This window comes from Phalacrocorax aristotelis, chromosome 4, assembly GCF_949628215.1.
Source record: "Phalacrocorax aristotelis chromosome 4, bGulAri2.1, whole genome shotgun sequence".
Taxonomy (NCBI): domain Eukaryota; kingdom Metazoa; phylum Chordata; class Aves; order Suliformes; family Phalacrocoracidae; genus Phalacrocorax; species Phalacrocorax aristotelis.
In genome coordinates this window covers 43623415-43638937 of record NC_134279.1, presented here as the reverse complement: position 1 = coordinate 43638937, position 15523 = coordinate 43623415, and the positions used below count along the sequence as shown (strand labels likewise).

At 36.1% G+C, this 15523-nt stretch overlaps 1 protein-coding gene across 4 annotated transcripts in view; it reads left to right on the top strand.

Annotated features, from left to right (window-relative positions):
- The window catches only part of FBXO8 (F-box protein 8), a 19947-nt gene extending 4424 nt beyond the window's left edge, over positions 1–15523 (top strand). For 2 of the 4 annotated variants that reach the window (XM_075091153.1, XM_075091156.1), the window contains exons 2-6: positions 935–1274; positions 3905–4031; positions 12069–12187; positions 13813–14009; positions 14763–15523. In XM_075091153.1, the coding sequence (XP_074947254.1) occupies positions 946–1274; positions 3905–4031; positions 12069–12187; positions 13813–14009; positions 14763–14950 (960 nt within the window). In that variant the 5' untranslated portion in view covers positions 935–945 and the 3' untranslated portion in view covers positions 14951–15523. The remainder of the gene's footprint in view (positions 1–934; positions 1275–3904; positions 4032–12068; positions 12188–13812; positions 14010–14762) is intronic. The other 2 variants (XM_075091154.1, XM_075091155.1) reach the window with 1 other exon arrangement.

Below are 15523 nucleotides of genomic sequence, written 5' to 3'. Positions count from 1 at the left end.
GCCATAAGTGTTTCTTTCTTGAAAGTCAGCATCAGGAACCTGCAGATTCCTTGTATGATCACTTTAGTGATCTGCCATTATAACAAAGGTTGAAAAATAAGACAGATCATCATATATACAATACCTGTGATGGGATTAAGACAACATTCCATGTTGAATTAGTATGCTTTTTTGTACTTTAGTTTTCTCTCTTGGTAAGTAGAGGTGGTTCCTGAAATTTGAGTTGTGGCATTCAGAAATCTTGACAGCTGACTAACATTCAGGATCTGTTCTTTTTATTACCATCTGCAGCAAAGTTTGATGAAAAATAACACAGTGACAAGTAAGGCATAGAAGCCTTATCATGAAGTTTTTATGCTACTGTGCAGAAAGCTTGAAAAGATATTTTGGGTGCTCAGAAGTAAGAAACTGAATCCTTGATGCATTACCATTGAAGTTGTCAAGCTTTGTCTTAATGTCAGTCAGAGTCTAATTTTGTGTGCTACCCACTACTCAGGACATTTTTGTTTCTCCTTAAAATGCTATAAAATGTATAGCACTTCACTGACTCTAAATAAGCTATTTTTATTAAATTTTAAGGGAAGTGTGGAGATAATTCCAAATGTTCTGATGGTTAAGGCTTCTTAATCTGCACAGGACGTAGGTAATGTTTGGTACTGTTTGCAGAAGCTTATTGTTAATTTTGTAACACTTCAAGCATAGACATTTTTGAAAAAATCTTCTAGGGTTTTTTATGGCTTTTGTTTTCAATATTTATTCAGTTTCTCCACTGGAGGCAGATTACATCGTCAGCATAACTTTGACCAAACTTGCTTTTTTTTTTTGTTTTCCTATTCAGATCATTTCTACACTTTTATTTTTCTAGTTTGTGCTGAGGCTGTCTTACAAATATTTATAAATAGCTGCCAACATTTAATTTGGATTTTATGTCCAGCAGGCTCGCAGATGGGTCAGGGACTCTGGAGAGTTGCTAGGAACCAGCAACTGCAACAGCAAGGATACAGCGGACAAGGCTATCTTACCAGAGAACATGGTAGGAGGATAGCTACTAACAACGTTTCCAACACAACCCATCGCAAACAAGCCCAAGGAGGCATTGACATCTACCACCTGTTGAAGACAAGAAAATCTAAAGAACAAGAAGGATTCATTAACCTGGAAATGCTGCCACCAGAGCTTAGTTTTACCATTTTGTCATACCTGAATGCAACTGATCTCTGTCTAGCTTCATGTGTCTGGCAGGATCTTGCTAATGATGAGCTTCTCTGGCAAGGGTAAGCAAAAAAAAAAAAAAAAAAATCACCTGGACATAGTAAAAATAATTACTAGATTTTAAATTTGTCTCAACATGTGCTTTTTGTCATTCTAACCTTAGCAGAGGTTTCTTAAGTTAAATGAGATTTGGTATAGGGGAAACATGAATATAGTTTAGAAACCCAGAATAACATTTTTAACTACTGTCAGGTATTAGTGGAGATTACTACATGCACAAGTGTGCTTGATACAAGTATACGTGTGTATTACTACACATCTGTTATTTGACTTATCATGGGGAAAAAAACAAAGACTTTTGTCTTTGCTTCTGTGTTGGCTCAAAGCGCATCTCAAATGTTTGTATTATTCTTTTTCTGAACTTCAAACAAGTATCTACTTGAGCAAACTAACCTATACAGGTGAAGGTCCAGGTAGAAAAGGATGAGAACTCAGCTACTATACTTGCCTTAGAGCAGCTTAAGTGTATGGGTTTTGGGTGGCAGTGATGGGAAGGGGAAAGAAAAAGTCAGTTCTGCAAAAGAGTCAAGTAGAATTTCTGCAGTCTAACAGTTGAAATGCATTTATATAACATATGCAGAGTTTGTATGTCCAGGAAAAAAACTAAAGGAACACTATCAAATAAAATAGTATAAAATCAAAATTTAATTAAAAATATTTTCTTCAATATTTGGTGTTTTACAACACTAGGAAAGACTCATGAAATCATACCTAGCTTTAGAGTAGATGGTCAACAGAACTTGTATCTTCTTTCACAACATATTCTTACCTCTTAACTTAATAAACAGTAAATAGTATTACTGTAATAGTTGGGTGGTTGTTCAAGTTCTGTTTCTTTTCCCTTCGTGGTGCTCTGTGTCTCTTCCTTCCTCATCTATTTCTTTGCTCCGCTGCATTTGAATTAAACAGCTTCCCTTCCTGTCATGCTTTATGAACTCAGCAGTATGATAATGCAATTATAACTTCTTAGTCACAATTGTTCTGTGGTTGGGGACTGTTGTCTTGGCAGGAAACAGGAATTCTAATGAAGATCCTGCTAAGCTTCTAATAGCTTGGCAGTTGAGTAAGTATGCATTGTATTGTACTTGGTTCTTGGTATCAAAACCACGCTAAATACAAATAAGCTCCCTGGACCAAAGCCTGAAGATACTAGAACTTCTTAATTGTATGCAGTATATATTCATAACATAGAGGGGAAAAAATCCCATATTCTCCTCAGAGTTCATCTTGGGAAATAGCTCAACCGTTTTTAGTAAAAGCTTCCCAAATAATACTCAGTTCAAAGTAGTGAAAATGTGTCCTGATTTAGCAAATTAATAAAAACCTCAAACTGCATAATCACACAATCCCGGAATGGTAGGGGTTGGAAGAGACCTTGGAGATCACCTTGTCCAACCCCCCTGCTTGAGCGGGCACACCTGCAGCAGGGGGCACAGGAACGCATCCAGGCGGGTTTTGAATGTCTCCAGGGAAGGAGACTCCACAACCTCCCTGGGCAGCCTGTGCCACTGCTTTGGAACCCTCACAGGAAAGAAGTTTTCCCTCATGTTCAGGTGGAACTTCCTGTATTCCAACTTGTGCCCATTGTCCCTTCTCCTGCCGTTGGACACCACTGGAAAAGGTCTGGCCCCATCCCCTTGACACCCACCCTTTAGATATTTATAAGCATTGACAAGATCCCCCCTCAGTCTTTTCTCCAGGCTAAACAAACCCATAATCTCTGTAGACATCTTAGCCTTCAATATTGCACCTTTATTGGATGTTTTTGAGTTTAGGCTTTGGCAAGTCCTGTGGCTGCAGTTCTGAACTCAGTCCAAATAAGACCAAGGTTCCTGAACTGAAAACACAGCCTCTCCCATGTACTCAGTGGCTACTTGCTGGGTCCTAAGCATTGTGCCTAATTTTTTGCAAAACAGATGTGTTGAAGCAGAACTACCAGTTCAATAAGGAATCTAGATAACGACGGGAGTGCCTAGAAAGTAAAAGTTCAAGGGAATTTCAGATGGTGTCATCAAAGAGACTGAGATGATGGGACAGAAACCCATGAACCTGAGATATGGAGTCAAGGTGGGATAGAAGGGAAAGAAACTGAGAAGCGATGGAAGATACAGAGGAATGGGGCTGGATCAGATAATTAGGAGTGGTCAAGACTGGAAAAAAGGACAGTCAGGTGGAAGAGGACAGATGGGGAAAGCAGTGAGTTAATGGCATCATTTTGTGCAGATGTGGTGTCCCACTCACTGCACAGCTGGGGCACAAGAAAAGAAACCCAATTTTTAAAACTGTCATGCTGCTGCAGAACAACTTGTCACAGTCGTCCAGTGTTCAGGTGGTAGGAGTGCCAGAGGTCTCAGCTGAGTGGATGTCATTACGATGCCACCTAGCGGAATATGTTTTGAGATTGCACTGAAATACACCAAGATCCGTGTGAGAAGAAAACAATGATCACATAAATGAAAACTTTAGGAACACACATGCAAAAGGCTTAATAACTGAGTGTTACAAGTAAGCTATTTCTAACTTTTCCTATAGTTTGAATATTTGGCCCTGCAGTGTTGATTACATTTTGCCTCTGTAAAATATATGAAATACAGAAAAGAATTTTGATAATAGACTCATTTTATTTTCATAGGCTGTGCAAATCCACTTGGGGTCACTGTTCTATATACAATAAGAATCCACCTCTAGGATTTTCTTTCAGAAAATTGTATATGCAGCTAGACGAGGGCAGTCTCACCTTTAACGCCAACCCTGATGAGGTAAGTGAATTGTTGCTCACAGTAATAAACAGTTAAAATAATTGTGATTGTTGTTTTATAAGTACAGCCGTATTGAAAGCCAAGTTTTAATAGGTGTTTGCTTTACTGTAGGAATGGTTAATACTAAGCTCCAGCCCTATCCTGGTCTTTTTTTGCATATGGTACCTGTGCACATCATTTACATGGCTTGCCTCTTAAGTGCTCTGTACAGTGGTCCAACCTATGGATGCCAGAAATTCGTAACCACATATTGACTTAGGTATGAGGCAGAGATCCTAACTGAAGAGACAATGGTTAATTTTAAAAGGATGATAATACACCTACATAAATTAAAATGCTTCCACAGAGTATGAGTTTGATCCTACTTCAGTTAAAGCACGATGAGGTATAAATTAACACCAAATTACTTCTATGACAATTATGGTTTCTTGTAAGGGATTTTTAAATCTCTCCACGATCATGGAGCAAATCTTGAAAATGTTGTGAAAAAGATGTACTGCTGAACTGTCCTAAAGATCAGTTTCGTTTGGTTTCTGTGGATGTTTGTTATGCATAAACATAATCTTTCGTTATAGTATATAACACCATATTTTAAAAAAATCCCCCATGTCACACTAAAAGGTTTCCATTTATTGATTCATGTAACTAACTGAAGACGTCAGTTTCTGCTTTCACTGTCACCTTTCAAAGAAGAAAGGAGTTTGAGAGGAGATGGCTTTTGCCTGGGAGATACACAGTTAACACCCAAGCTGACAGTCTTTTGTGTCCAAAACCAGACTCCTGCTTCATGTTTCCTAGGAAAAGAAGGTACACAGTACTGAATGAAAAATATGATTAACTTCTTGCATATATTTATCCATACACAAGGAAGTGTTAATTGAATAAATCCAAAGTAGGAAAAGGGTTAAGAGACACAAAAAGATATACTTCTAGGAGCCAGTAGTTTTTTCTGCTGATGTGATATGGAAGACATGAACTTGTGACCATGGGATGACAGAAATAAATCAGTCATATGAATCATTACACGAATGTGATTTTGTTTAATTCTTGTTTTATCTCATATCCTGCTTGGTAAAGAAACACCCTACTTTTATTAGTTGCAGATTACAGTATTTTGTAATTTCTCTGGTAGAGCTCTGCCTTGAACTGTGGTATGCACTGCTGAGACATCTTATCAGCACCTTGCCGCTTGAGCGATTAACATTGATTTTCAGCAGGCTTTTAGTGAATTTAGTAATAAATGCAAAGCTTTTCAAATGAAATGCAATTTAAGGTAACTTAAATGTGTTTTCAAGAATATATCAGGCTTTAATTGGTAGCAGCTTTGCCACCCACCCAAATTCTTCTTTGTCTTTCAATTTGTTTTAACATAATTTTTCACTTAATATCTTAGTTTATAATATGCTGTTACATTCCAACCTAATTTAAAGTAATCTTGGTAGGTTTAAAGCAATTGGAGTCTTCATAAGAGGCATTGAATAAAAAATCTGTTATTTTTAAAGGAAATTAAGATCAGCAAATTAGAGATACCTTATAGTATACTAAATTGGGTATCAAATTTATTATGCTACACTTACTTCTTCTGGGTTCACTATGGTTATATTTTACAGTAGTAGAACAAACAGTCTGCTTCAGGCTTAGTGAGAAATGAGAACCTCAGGATATCTCTTGAGGGCTTCTGTTCCTCTCTCCCTGTGGAGCACCATAGCCTGGTAGGAATTATTCAGGGCCTGAGTTTCAGGAGAATTCACAGATACTATTGCTTTTATTGTTTATGACTGTGATATTGGCAGAATTATTATTATTATTATAAGGACATTGTGACTGGAATATATGATATGACATTCCACTATTACAAATTGCGTCTCCGAATTTCCTGCCAAACTCTGCTTTACATTTGATAACAGACCTGATCAAATTACTATAAAAATAGGAATACTTACAGCCACAGGAGCAAGATTCTCCAAAGGACACCGCCCATGTCATGAAAATGGGTAACCAGGCTCCACAGCAACAGCTCCAGAGCTAGCGGTGGCTCACGGGGTAGGGAAGAGCATCTACACACTTTGTGGTAGGATTCTCTGGTTAGCCATTGTTGTGTGCATGGTGTTGTGGTATCTGCTGTAACTTAATGTATTGATTGTGTGCATGAGCTTGCATAATTCATAGCAGGTGCTCACATTCTGCTGAAAGGATGTGCCTAATCACATTACACATAATTCGGAAAAAAAACCTCCAGTGCATGTTTGGTTTCTCTTTTTTGTTTGTTTGTTTGTTGTTTTGGGTTTTTTTTCATATGGCAGCACCATTGTAGCCAAGATTTTGGAACTTGGTTTTTGTTTCTTTGGGGAGAGGGGAGGTTTAGTGTTAGTATTAACACTTGAATATTAATATTATGTTATTTAATCTGCCTACATGGTCTCTGCTGTATTTTATTCTAAAGAGCGTATGGTGTATGTGAAATGTTTCTCATGCAGTGCTCATTTCATATCTCATACACTTAAGACTCAGAATTTGTAAGCAACCAGTAGTTATTTCCCCCTGTTTTGTATACTGTTTCTAACTCCCTACAAAATATTTTGTCAAGTGTACTACATGGAGCTATGCTATGTAGTTAAAATTGGAACTGAAGGTGGAAAAGAGAATCATTTGATCAGGAAAGGTCTAGTTTTTGTTTCATTCTTAATGAGAACAATCCTAACTGATTCTGTTTAATAACATTTTATTTTTATGGAATTTTTTGCTATTGGAATCTGGATTGTACCGAAACTCTGGGACAACAAGGTTAGGATTTCCTTTATGTAGCATAATAACAATAAAGGATACTAAGGCAGTGCTTATACTAAGCCTGGCTTTCTACTCTTCTGATTGTCTCATTCATTACCAACTGCCCTTAGTTTTTGCCAGGGAGGTCAGTTTTCTGACCTTTTCTTGATTATAAATGAATTGTTAGCCACTTGCATAAAGCTACCTTACCTGTCTTTTAATTATAGATAGTCTAGACGATGGAATAGTTACTGTGAGGTATACTTCTAATGAATTTTTTTTTAAAACTTATCCTATTTCATAGTGATCTATTAATACATCTCAGAATTGGCTTGCTTGATTTATTTGTCCTAAGAATATTGAAAGTATGTGTATGTTGTAGAGGAAAGAAGCTCTTTTGTGGGATTTATCTAAAAAGTTGGAATGAACCAGGCGGCTGAAACCTTTTGAAAAGTCTACATTGAAGTCAGAGAACTTTAATCTTAAATAAATTATTATTTATGGATTCTGTGTAACATGAAAAATACTTACACGTTCTACTTGTGATTTCTGCCATCATAAATGTGTATCACTGAGACTGTATTTTAAAGACAAACAGTGAAGGAGACACTGTTTGAAATGTGTGTTCTGTATTGTGTCCACATTTGTCACCAATTACTTGATTCGTAGCTTAGGCAAAGAATCTTAAAAATTTCTGTTAGAAAATATAACATCAGTACTGTGCATTTTCTTCCAGAAGATGCACCATGAAATAAATTAAGGCATTGCATTTCCCTAGAAAAATGAGAATAAAAATACCATACTTGTCTGCCTGGGTTTAACTCCAGCCAGCAACCAAGCACCACACAGCCACTTGCTCACTTCCCTCACAGTGGGATGGAGGAGAGAATCAGAAGAGTAAAAGTGAGAAAACTCATGGGTTGAGGTAAAGACAGTTTAACAGGTAAAGCAAAAGCCACGCACGCAAACAAAGCAAAACAAGGCATTCATTCACTCCTTCCCATGGGCAGGCAGGTGTTTCGCCATCTCCAGGAAAGCAGGGCTCCATCACGCATAACAGTCACTTGGGAAGACATCACTCTGAATGTCCCTTCCTTCCTCCTTCTTCCTCCAGCCTTACATGCTGAGCATGACATCATATGGTGTGGGATATCACTCTGGTCAGTTGGGGTCAGCTGTCCCAGCTGTGTCCCCTCCCAGCTTCTTGTGCCCCCTCCCAGCCCACTCACTGTGTGAGCACTGCTCAGCAGTAACAAAAACATCCCTGCGTTACTAACACTGTTTTCAGCACAAATTGAAAAAACAGCCCCATACAAGCTACTGTGAAGAAAATTACTCTATCCCAGCCAAACCAGCACAATGTCTAATTAATATTTACTAATAATGTTACCTAGAAGCCCCAATTAGAAATTGAGGCCCTACTATGCCAGATACTGTATATACAGAATAAAATGACAGTTACTGCCCCCGAAGAATTTATCTAAATAATTAATCTAGTATTTAAGCTTGATTTCCTATATTTCCTCAGCTTTTATTTAAGAATGTTTTGATTTGGTTCGTTGGTGATGAAAATCATCTTTTTTTAATACAGTACAGACTAGAAAGAAATCCGCATTTTCTGTTGTTCCTTACATAATCCTACCAAAATGTAAAAGCATATAACTCACAGAAATATAAATTACCTAAAAACGTTAATATCCCACTAGTGATTTATTTAGTCACCTTTTAAAACTATTAAAGCTAAGCAAATAGAGCATGTATACAACCATTTATGTGGAATTCGAAACTTCAAATATTAAGTGAAATTTGTCTTTATTGACAAATGTATTTGTCATATATTTTCCTGCACTACTTTTAAATGCACATTAAGTAAAAAGCTTCATTGTCTCCCAATTCTGATTTTGCAAACAATTCCATTTAAATACTAAAAAGAGAAATTGTGTATATGTGTAAAAGAATACCGATTCCAAAATTTTTATACAGTTAACTTAGAATATATCTGGTTTGTTTTGTATGCATATGTAAACAGACATCTAAACAAAGGCAACTACAAAAGTTTTAATATTGACTGCTGAAATGTTCTGAAAGTACTCTTAGCAGGGAAGAAAATCAATACAGAAATGGAACTGAAAGAGAAAACTCTTCCATTTTAGATATCCTGTATGGATACAAATGAATGCAAAGTCTCTTGGGAACAGGTAGAAAGCAAGCTAGGGGTGCCAGGGTTGTAATAGAATAGGTTGGTAAAACAGGCACTGTGTGTCTGGAAAAAAGGAACAACTGTAAAAAACATGTTGAAATAAAACAAATGGTTTTTGTTGTTACTATTAGTTGATGGCTATGCTTGTTGATTTGAATTACATACGCAAATAACACTTCTAATGCAGTAAAATTTTATCCAGAGCTGTCTGAAATTCAGTGGTAACGTTCTTGCCACAAAGGCAAGGTATCCTTAAGGCATCTTTCCTAATTCTCTAATGCTAAGAACATTACAGTGGAAAGCAGGGTCCTCATATAAGTTAGGCAAGCACGGAGCTACTGGAAATCTTGGCTGTTGTACTCTTCACCTAACTACTCTTCCACTAAATAAGAATTGGAGGAACATACTGTGTGTGCTCATCCTGCAATGTTTCCTAAGTGTTAAAAAGACCTCATCAGACCTGGTAGACAGTGGCACAGATCGGCCTGCCTGACTTCAGTCAAATGTTTCCTTAGAGAATCACCAGATGACTGATTAATAATCTTAGCATAGATTTTAATAGTGTGTAAAACTACTTATTTCAGCTAGTATACCTGCCACAAGCGACCGTTTTAGCTACCAAAACTGATTTATTTGAAGTGTGGGTTCTGAGAGGAATTCCAGGCAGTGTTTACAGTGTTACAAAAAGCAGATTCGATGACATGCCATAAATCTTGTAAATAAATTTCATTCGCTGTGAACCAAATTTTAAGAACTTTAAAGAGAAATCATGTTTCTATTGTTGCAAAGTATTTGTGGTTGCTTAGGAAGAAGTAAAAAGCAAGTAAAAATGATGGCATGTGCTAAAGTATATTTACTTCAAATATTTGTGTTGATTTGTGAAGGAGATGAGGAAGATGAATAATGAGACTGCATTCACATAGAAAGATACTGTCAAGCATTTGGGGAGTGGCGGGGGGGGGAATTAGAGATGGAATACAAATGCTTTGCAAAGACTTGGTAGGCTATCAGGTGAAGATTCTACACTGAGTTGAAATCTAGTGCGTGAAGAAAATAACTTACGGCATTTACTGTCTCAGGGAAACCAATCATTGTCTGTCTTAAAGAAGGTGTTATTTTCATCCTGCCTCATCTATGACTTGCCAGGTATTTTCTGGATATGTTGCAGAAGTGTTTGTTAAATAATTGCAGCAGGAATACTACTGAGACTTCCTCGCCAAGCTTCAGTTTGTATCGCCTTAAGCAAATACTACTGAAGCAAATGCATGTCTCATTAAGTCAGGATATATAAAGGAGATGTTCTGCTGCTAGTCTTGTATAAGTGGCTATAATACTTAAGGAATACAGTTTTGATCTCCCTTTTTTAGTTTCCTATTTAGCTCTAATTCAAGAAAGTACTCAACCTTATGTTGTCCGTCCATATTATGGACAAACTTAAATATGGTCTAATTCGGACTTAAATGCACGCTTATAGTGCAATACGTGTTTCATTACAGTCCTAAATAAAGAGTCCTCTTAAAATCGGGGCCTAAAATTGCTAGGATTTTTTTTTTAATAAAACCTTTATATTTTTATTTATTTTATAAAATAGTCTTTTAAGGGTAAATAAAAAAGTATGCTGTTGACTGCTATTTTCTATAAATATATAAGCAAAAATTATGGGCTGGTAAAAACAGCTAGATAATATTACAGGTGTTTGTTGGCTCTTCACTTGTGTTATCAATATCTTAAGCATATATTCTAGCTTCTTTCTCGCTTGATAGTTATAACTGAGACTTTGCTTTACTAATCCACTTCACAAAACAACTTCCCAAACCTGCACTCAGTCCTTTATTTCTTTTTTAAGGAAAATTGAAAAGCACTGGGAAGTTAGTTTATACACTACATGACAGGTTGCCCCTACATCTTTATAGACGTAATGTAAACTAAAAGGGCAGACTTGCAAAATGTTGTGAAGTCTGATATCAGAAGATTTATGAAAAAAGATTTCAGAAGTATTTTAAAGGTGATTTAGGTCGTGGCCTTGGTACATTATCCTATCCTATGCAGAAATGCCCTGTCCTACATATTTTACATTATTTCAACATTATGGTATAGTCAAGGGATACTGTACTTAAGTATTGTAACACTTCTTTGTAACAAATGCTCAGAACCACTCCCAGCCCTTGCCAAACTGAATTGAAACTAGTTGGTTAGTTCTTCTCAAGTTTAGATTCGTGTTGTTGAAAAATACGAATATTTTTAAAATCCGTTAGGTCAGTTTTGGTTTCTGAGATCGTAAGCAAAATAGTTTTACGCTTTAGAATATTTCAATGAATAGAAAGAATCCGGCATATCACGAAAATATTTTTAAATTAAGTTTGGCGTGTGTATTCTGTAAGAAATATGTGCTTGACAAAGTGTGGAAATTTCTGGAAATCAAAATATGAATATAAAATATACACAATTGTTCTCTCTTTTAAAACTTTTGTTTATGTTAGGCACAGTGCTCTTATTTATGTGTATGCATATTTATATATGTTGATATTTACCTATGCTTTGAAATCAGCGTGCTTGTGTTTATTTGCATTATTACACATTTAAACAAATGCATTTAATGCATCTATTTGAATGTGATACATTGTATACATGTGAGAACATTAATGTTTTAATGAAAGATATTAAATGCTAAACGCATCATGGCTAAGATTTTCTTATTTACAAAAGTTATGAAATTAAAAGTTATGGTCCCCACAGCATTTTAAATACAATTACAAAAGTATGAAAACCAAAATACTAGTCTACACAGTACAGAAATTATTAAAGAACCATCATGCTCATTATGGGGTTCATAATTTTAAATTTCCTACTGTAAGTATATGTAAAATCTCAACCATAACAATAAATGGTTTCTTTGCATTTGATTTATAATTTTAGAGTGCATTGTGCATGTTGAAATGATATTTAGAGGAAGAGGAGTCATTCTGAAAAACAAACCAACTAATTAGTATGATTATGTTCCTACATTGCCAAGTATAATGCTTGATCCTAAACACATTATGAAGATTAAACATACCTGTATTTTCTCTCAGGGAGTCAACTACTTTATGTCCAAGGGCATACTAGACGATTCACCGAAGGAAATAGCTAAGTTTATCTTTTGCACAAGAACACTAAATTGGAAGAAGCTGAGAATCTACCTTGATGAAAGGTAATTTGAATTTCTCTTGAGACATTCCCCGTTTGTTTTCAATATACAAGACCATTCAACAATATTTTGCTTGTACTGATGTAGTTTTAAAGATGTAAAAATGCAAGTAAATGCAACTAAGTAATGCTGCTGCTAAATCTGAACAGTTACTCAGTTCAAGTATTCACGTGACTGTAACACTTCATAAGAACCCCTGAAAATACCACCTATAACTAATAAATCTCACATTCTCTGCTTTTTCTGCATTTTTGCAGTTCTGGCATAAATTGTTTTGAAGTTATAGTAAGCATTTAAACTACACAGGGTAATCTTTGTGCTGTATGACATTCAGGTATTTTGCTGCTCTCTTTGACTTGGGTTTCTTTTTTCCCTATCTGGCAGGGGTGTTAATTAGAAAATGTGGTTATCACTTTACCAGGTGATGTTAGTTTTTTAACTAATGTTGAGTCATCTAACCGTCATTTGGCTGTCTGATATTTCTCGAATGGAAGTCACGCCCACCTCCTAAGATGCAGTAGAGCATCCTCTTGGAGACAGGATGAGCTGCAGTAGGGAACACACTCCCTGCTGTAGCATGCTCTTCTGCCTCCGCAATGCTTTCGCTTGCCCTCCAGGATACCTTCAGGTTGGGGTAGTGCAGCATCAGGAAAGAGGAGCACCAACTTCACTTCAAGTGAAGTTGAAACAGGAGGACAGTAATAACAACCTAAATAGGGACAGCAGTGCTTCTAGCAGGAATCCTCTCCTGCTTCTCATCCTCCTCAGCCTGTACCACTAAAGGAATGAAAGGAGTCATCCTGTAGTGTTGTCACCACTGACAGACAGTCCTGTGCTGTAAAGCTTCAGATTATCAATTTTTTTGACAATAGAAAAAATACAAAATTATTTAACAGATGAGATTGCAAGTTAATATTAGCAACCCCTACTGCCATGCATCTTCCCTTCATAAACAGATTGTAATCAGGCACTAAAAACTAGATTTCTAAATGTTGAGACTCCCCTCTTAGTACTGAAATGTTTAATAGAAAGGAGAAACATACAAAAATATTCTTTGGTTCACTTCAAATTTGCTTCCAGCTTTCCTTCAGGTGTCTTTTGCACATCTGATCATGTAGGCTAGACTGAATCCTTTAGAGGTTTCTGTGTGCAGTGGGAAACGCTAGAGAGCATCACATCCTGATGGAGTTAGACTTTAAAGAGGTTTTGTGAGCAAACGTTGTCTAACTTAAGCCTGGTTTTAACAAGATAATCCTGTAACAGCTTCTACTTAGGCACTAAAATGTGTGACACACATGAATCTATTCCCTTTACTGTCTTTTTTTAATGGCTTTGTCAGACAGTTTAAAGGAAGCTAAGCCTTTATGTAGACCATGAATATGCATGTAAAGAATTTTAGAATTCTGATTAACGTGTATTTTTATAGTATTTGGCTACTATTGTAAGTGTCCAAAGAACATGTGTTTATATTATCTTCGTGCTGTTAGTGATAATTTTCTTTGTCTTTCAGCAAAAAACAAAGCTCATAAACTATTTTAAAGCTTTCATTTTTATTTTTAAAACCTACATTTTCATATTTAAACAGTTGAAAGAAACTTCTCTAATGATGTGGGATTTTTTTCTATCAGGCGAGATGTTTTGGACGACCTTGTGACGCTGCACAACTTCAGAAATCAGTTCTTGCCAAATGCACTGAGAGAGTTCTTCAGACACATTCATGCTCCTGAGGAGCGTGGGGAGTACCTTGAGACTCTCATAACAAAGTTCTCTCACAGATTCTGTGCTTGTAACCCCGATTTGATGAGAGAGCTTGGCCTTAGCCCTGGTAAGCAAAAAAGAGCTTTGATTCAGTGGATCAGCCTTTATGTTTCCAGCTGATGCTACTGCTTATAACAGTTCCAAAGTCAGCACCTAAATAAGTATTTCTGAAAGTACAAATATGGCTTAGGAGGGTTCAGTATACAGTATACCCCACTCAGGTTGAAAAAAACCCAAAACATACAGATTCTTTTTTTAGACCTAGCTGATAAGTGGGGTTTATTTTCATGTTATCTTTCCTTCACTTTTGTCTGTGCTTAAGCTCTGTACTATCTCTAAGTTCCCTCTTGCAAAGACTTACACACTTTGTTTTACCTTGTGGATGGTCCCACAGAAATGAGAGGGAATTTTGGGCCTCCACCGAATTAACAAGCATTTCTAATTGCTTGGGGGGGGAGCCAGTTTCAGCAGTGGGACTACTTATATATTTAAAGATAAGCTTTAGCAGGATCTTGGCCTTAATTTACAAAAACTTCAAGAATCTGTTTAAATTAATGTGAATAAAGCCCTTAGTGACTTTTGGATAATGTAGAAATATTAAGAGATTTGGTAATGTGCTGTCATTATTAATTTGAAAACTGCTATATTAAATTTTGTTTCACTGGGATACCCTTTTGAATTGTTATATGTGTGTGTATAGATACATGTGTAAAATTATAAGCCCAGATGATGAAGACCATAAGGTTCTTGGATAGGGAACAATATTTTTAATGACCACAGTTTCCTTTTTAATTATTTTCATTCATTCTCTTTTCTCTAGATGCAGTTTACGTACTGTGTTACTCTTTGATTCTACTTTCCATTGATCTAACAAGCCCTCACGTGAAGAACAAAATGTCAAAAAGGGAATTCATCCGAAATACGCGACGAGCTGCACAGAATATTAGCGAAGATTTTGTAGGGCACCTTTATGACAACATCTACCTTATTGGCCATGTGGCTGCCTAAAAGCACAATTTGCTAGCACTTAAAATTTGTAATTTTCAAAAACTACATCCATTCAAGAAATTAATTATTTTGTAGAGATGGGGGTTATTTTAGTGCTGGTCATTCTAACCTCTGTATACAATCAAAGTTTGTGTGTGTAAGTGTGCGTATGTGTAAACTACCTTTTCTATCTGTTTACTGTGGAAACGGAAGGATTTGGAGATTTGGTTTTCATAATTTTTTTAGTTTTGCACAAAACAATGCCATTAGTCTGACACAGCCTTTTACGAATGTTAAACTGACATTACAATCTAAGCTGACAAAGTGGTGAATTTGTGCATTAAATCTGCTTGAAACTTTAATAAGTTCATTCTTTTTAGAATACCATGTAATGTGTATATATTTAAAGAGATTTATAATCATAATTATTTTATTGTAAAATATTTTAACTAAAATGTCTTCTTTTATCTCTTAAAAATAGCGTTGTACTTCTTTCTTTAGCATTTTTTTACAATGCTGACTACCTCAGATACGTAACTTAGAGAAACTATTGTCTGAATACTACAATAAAGTTTATTCTAGGAGATGACAGAA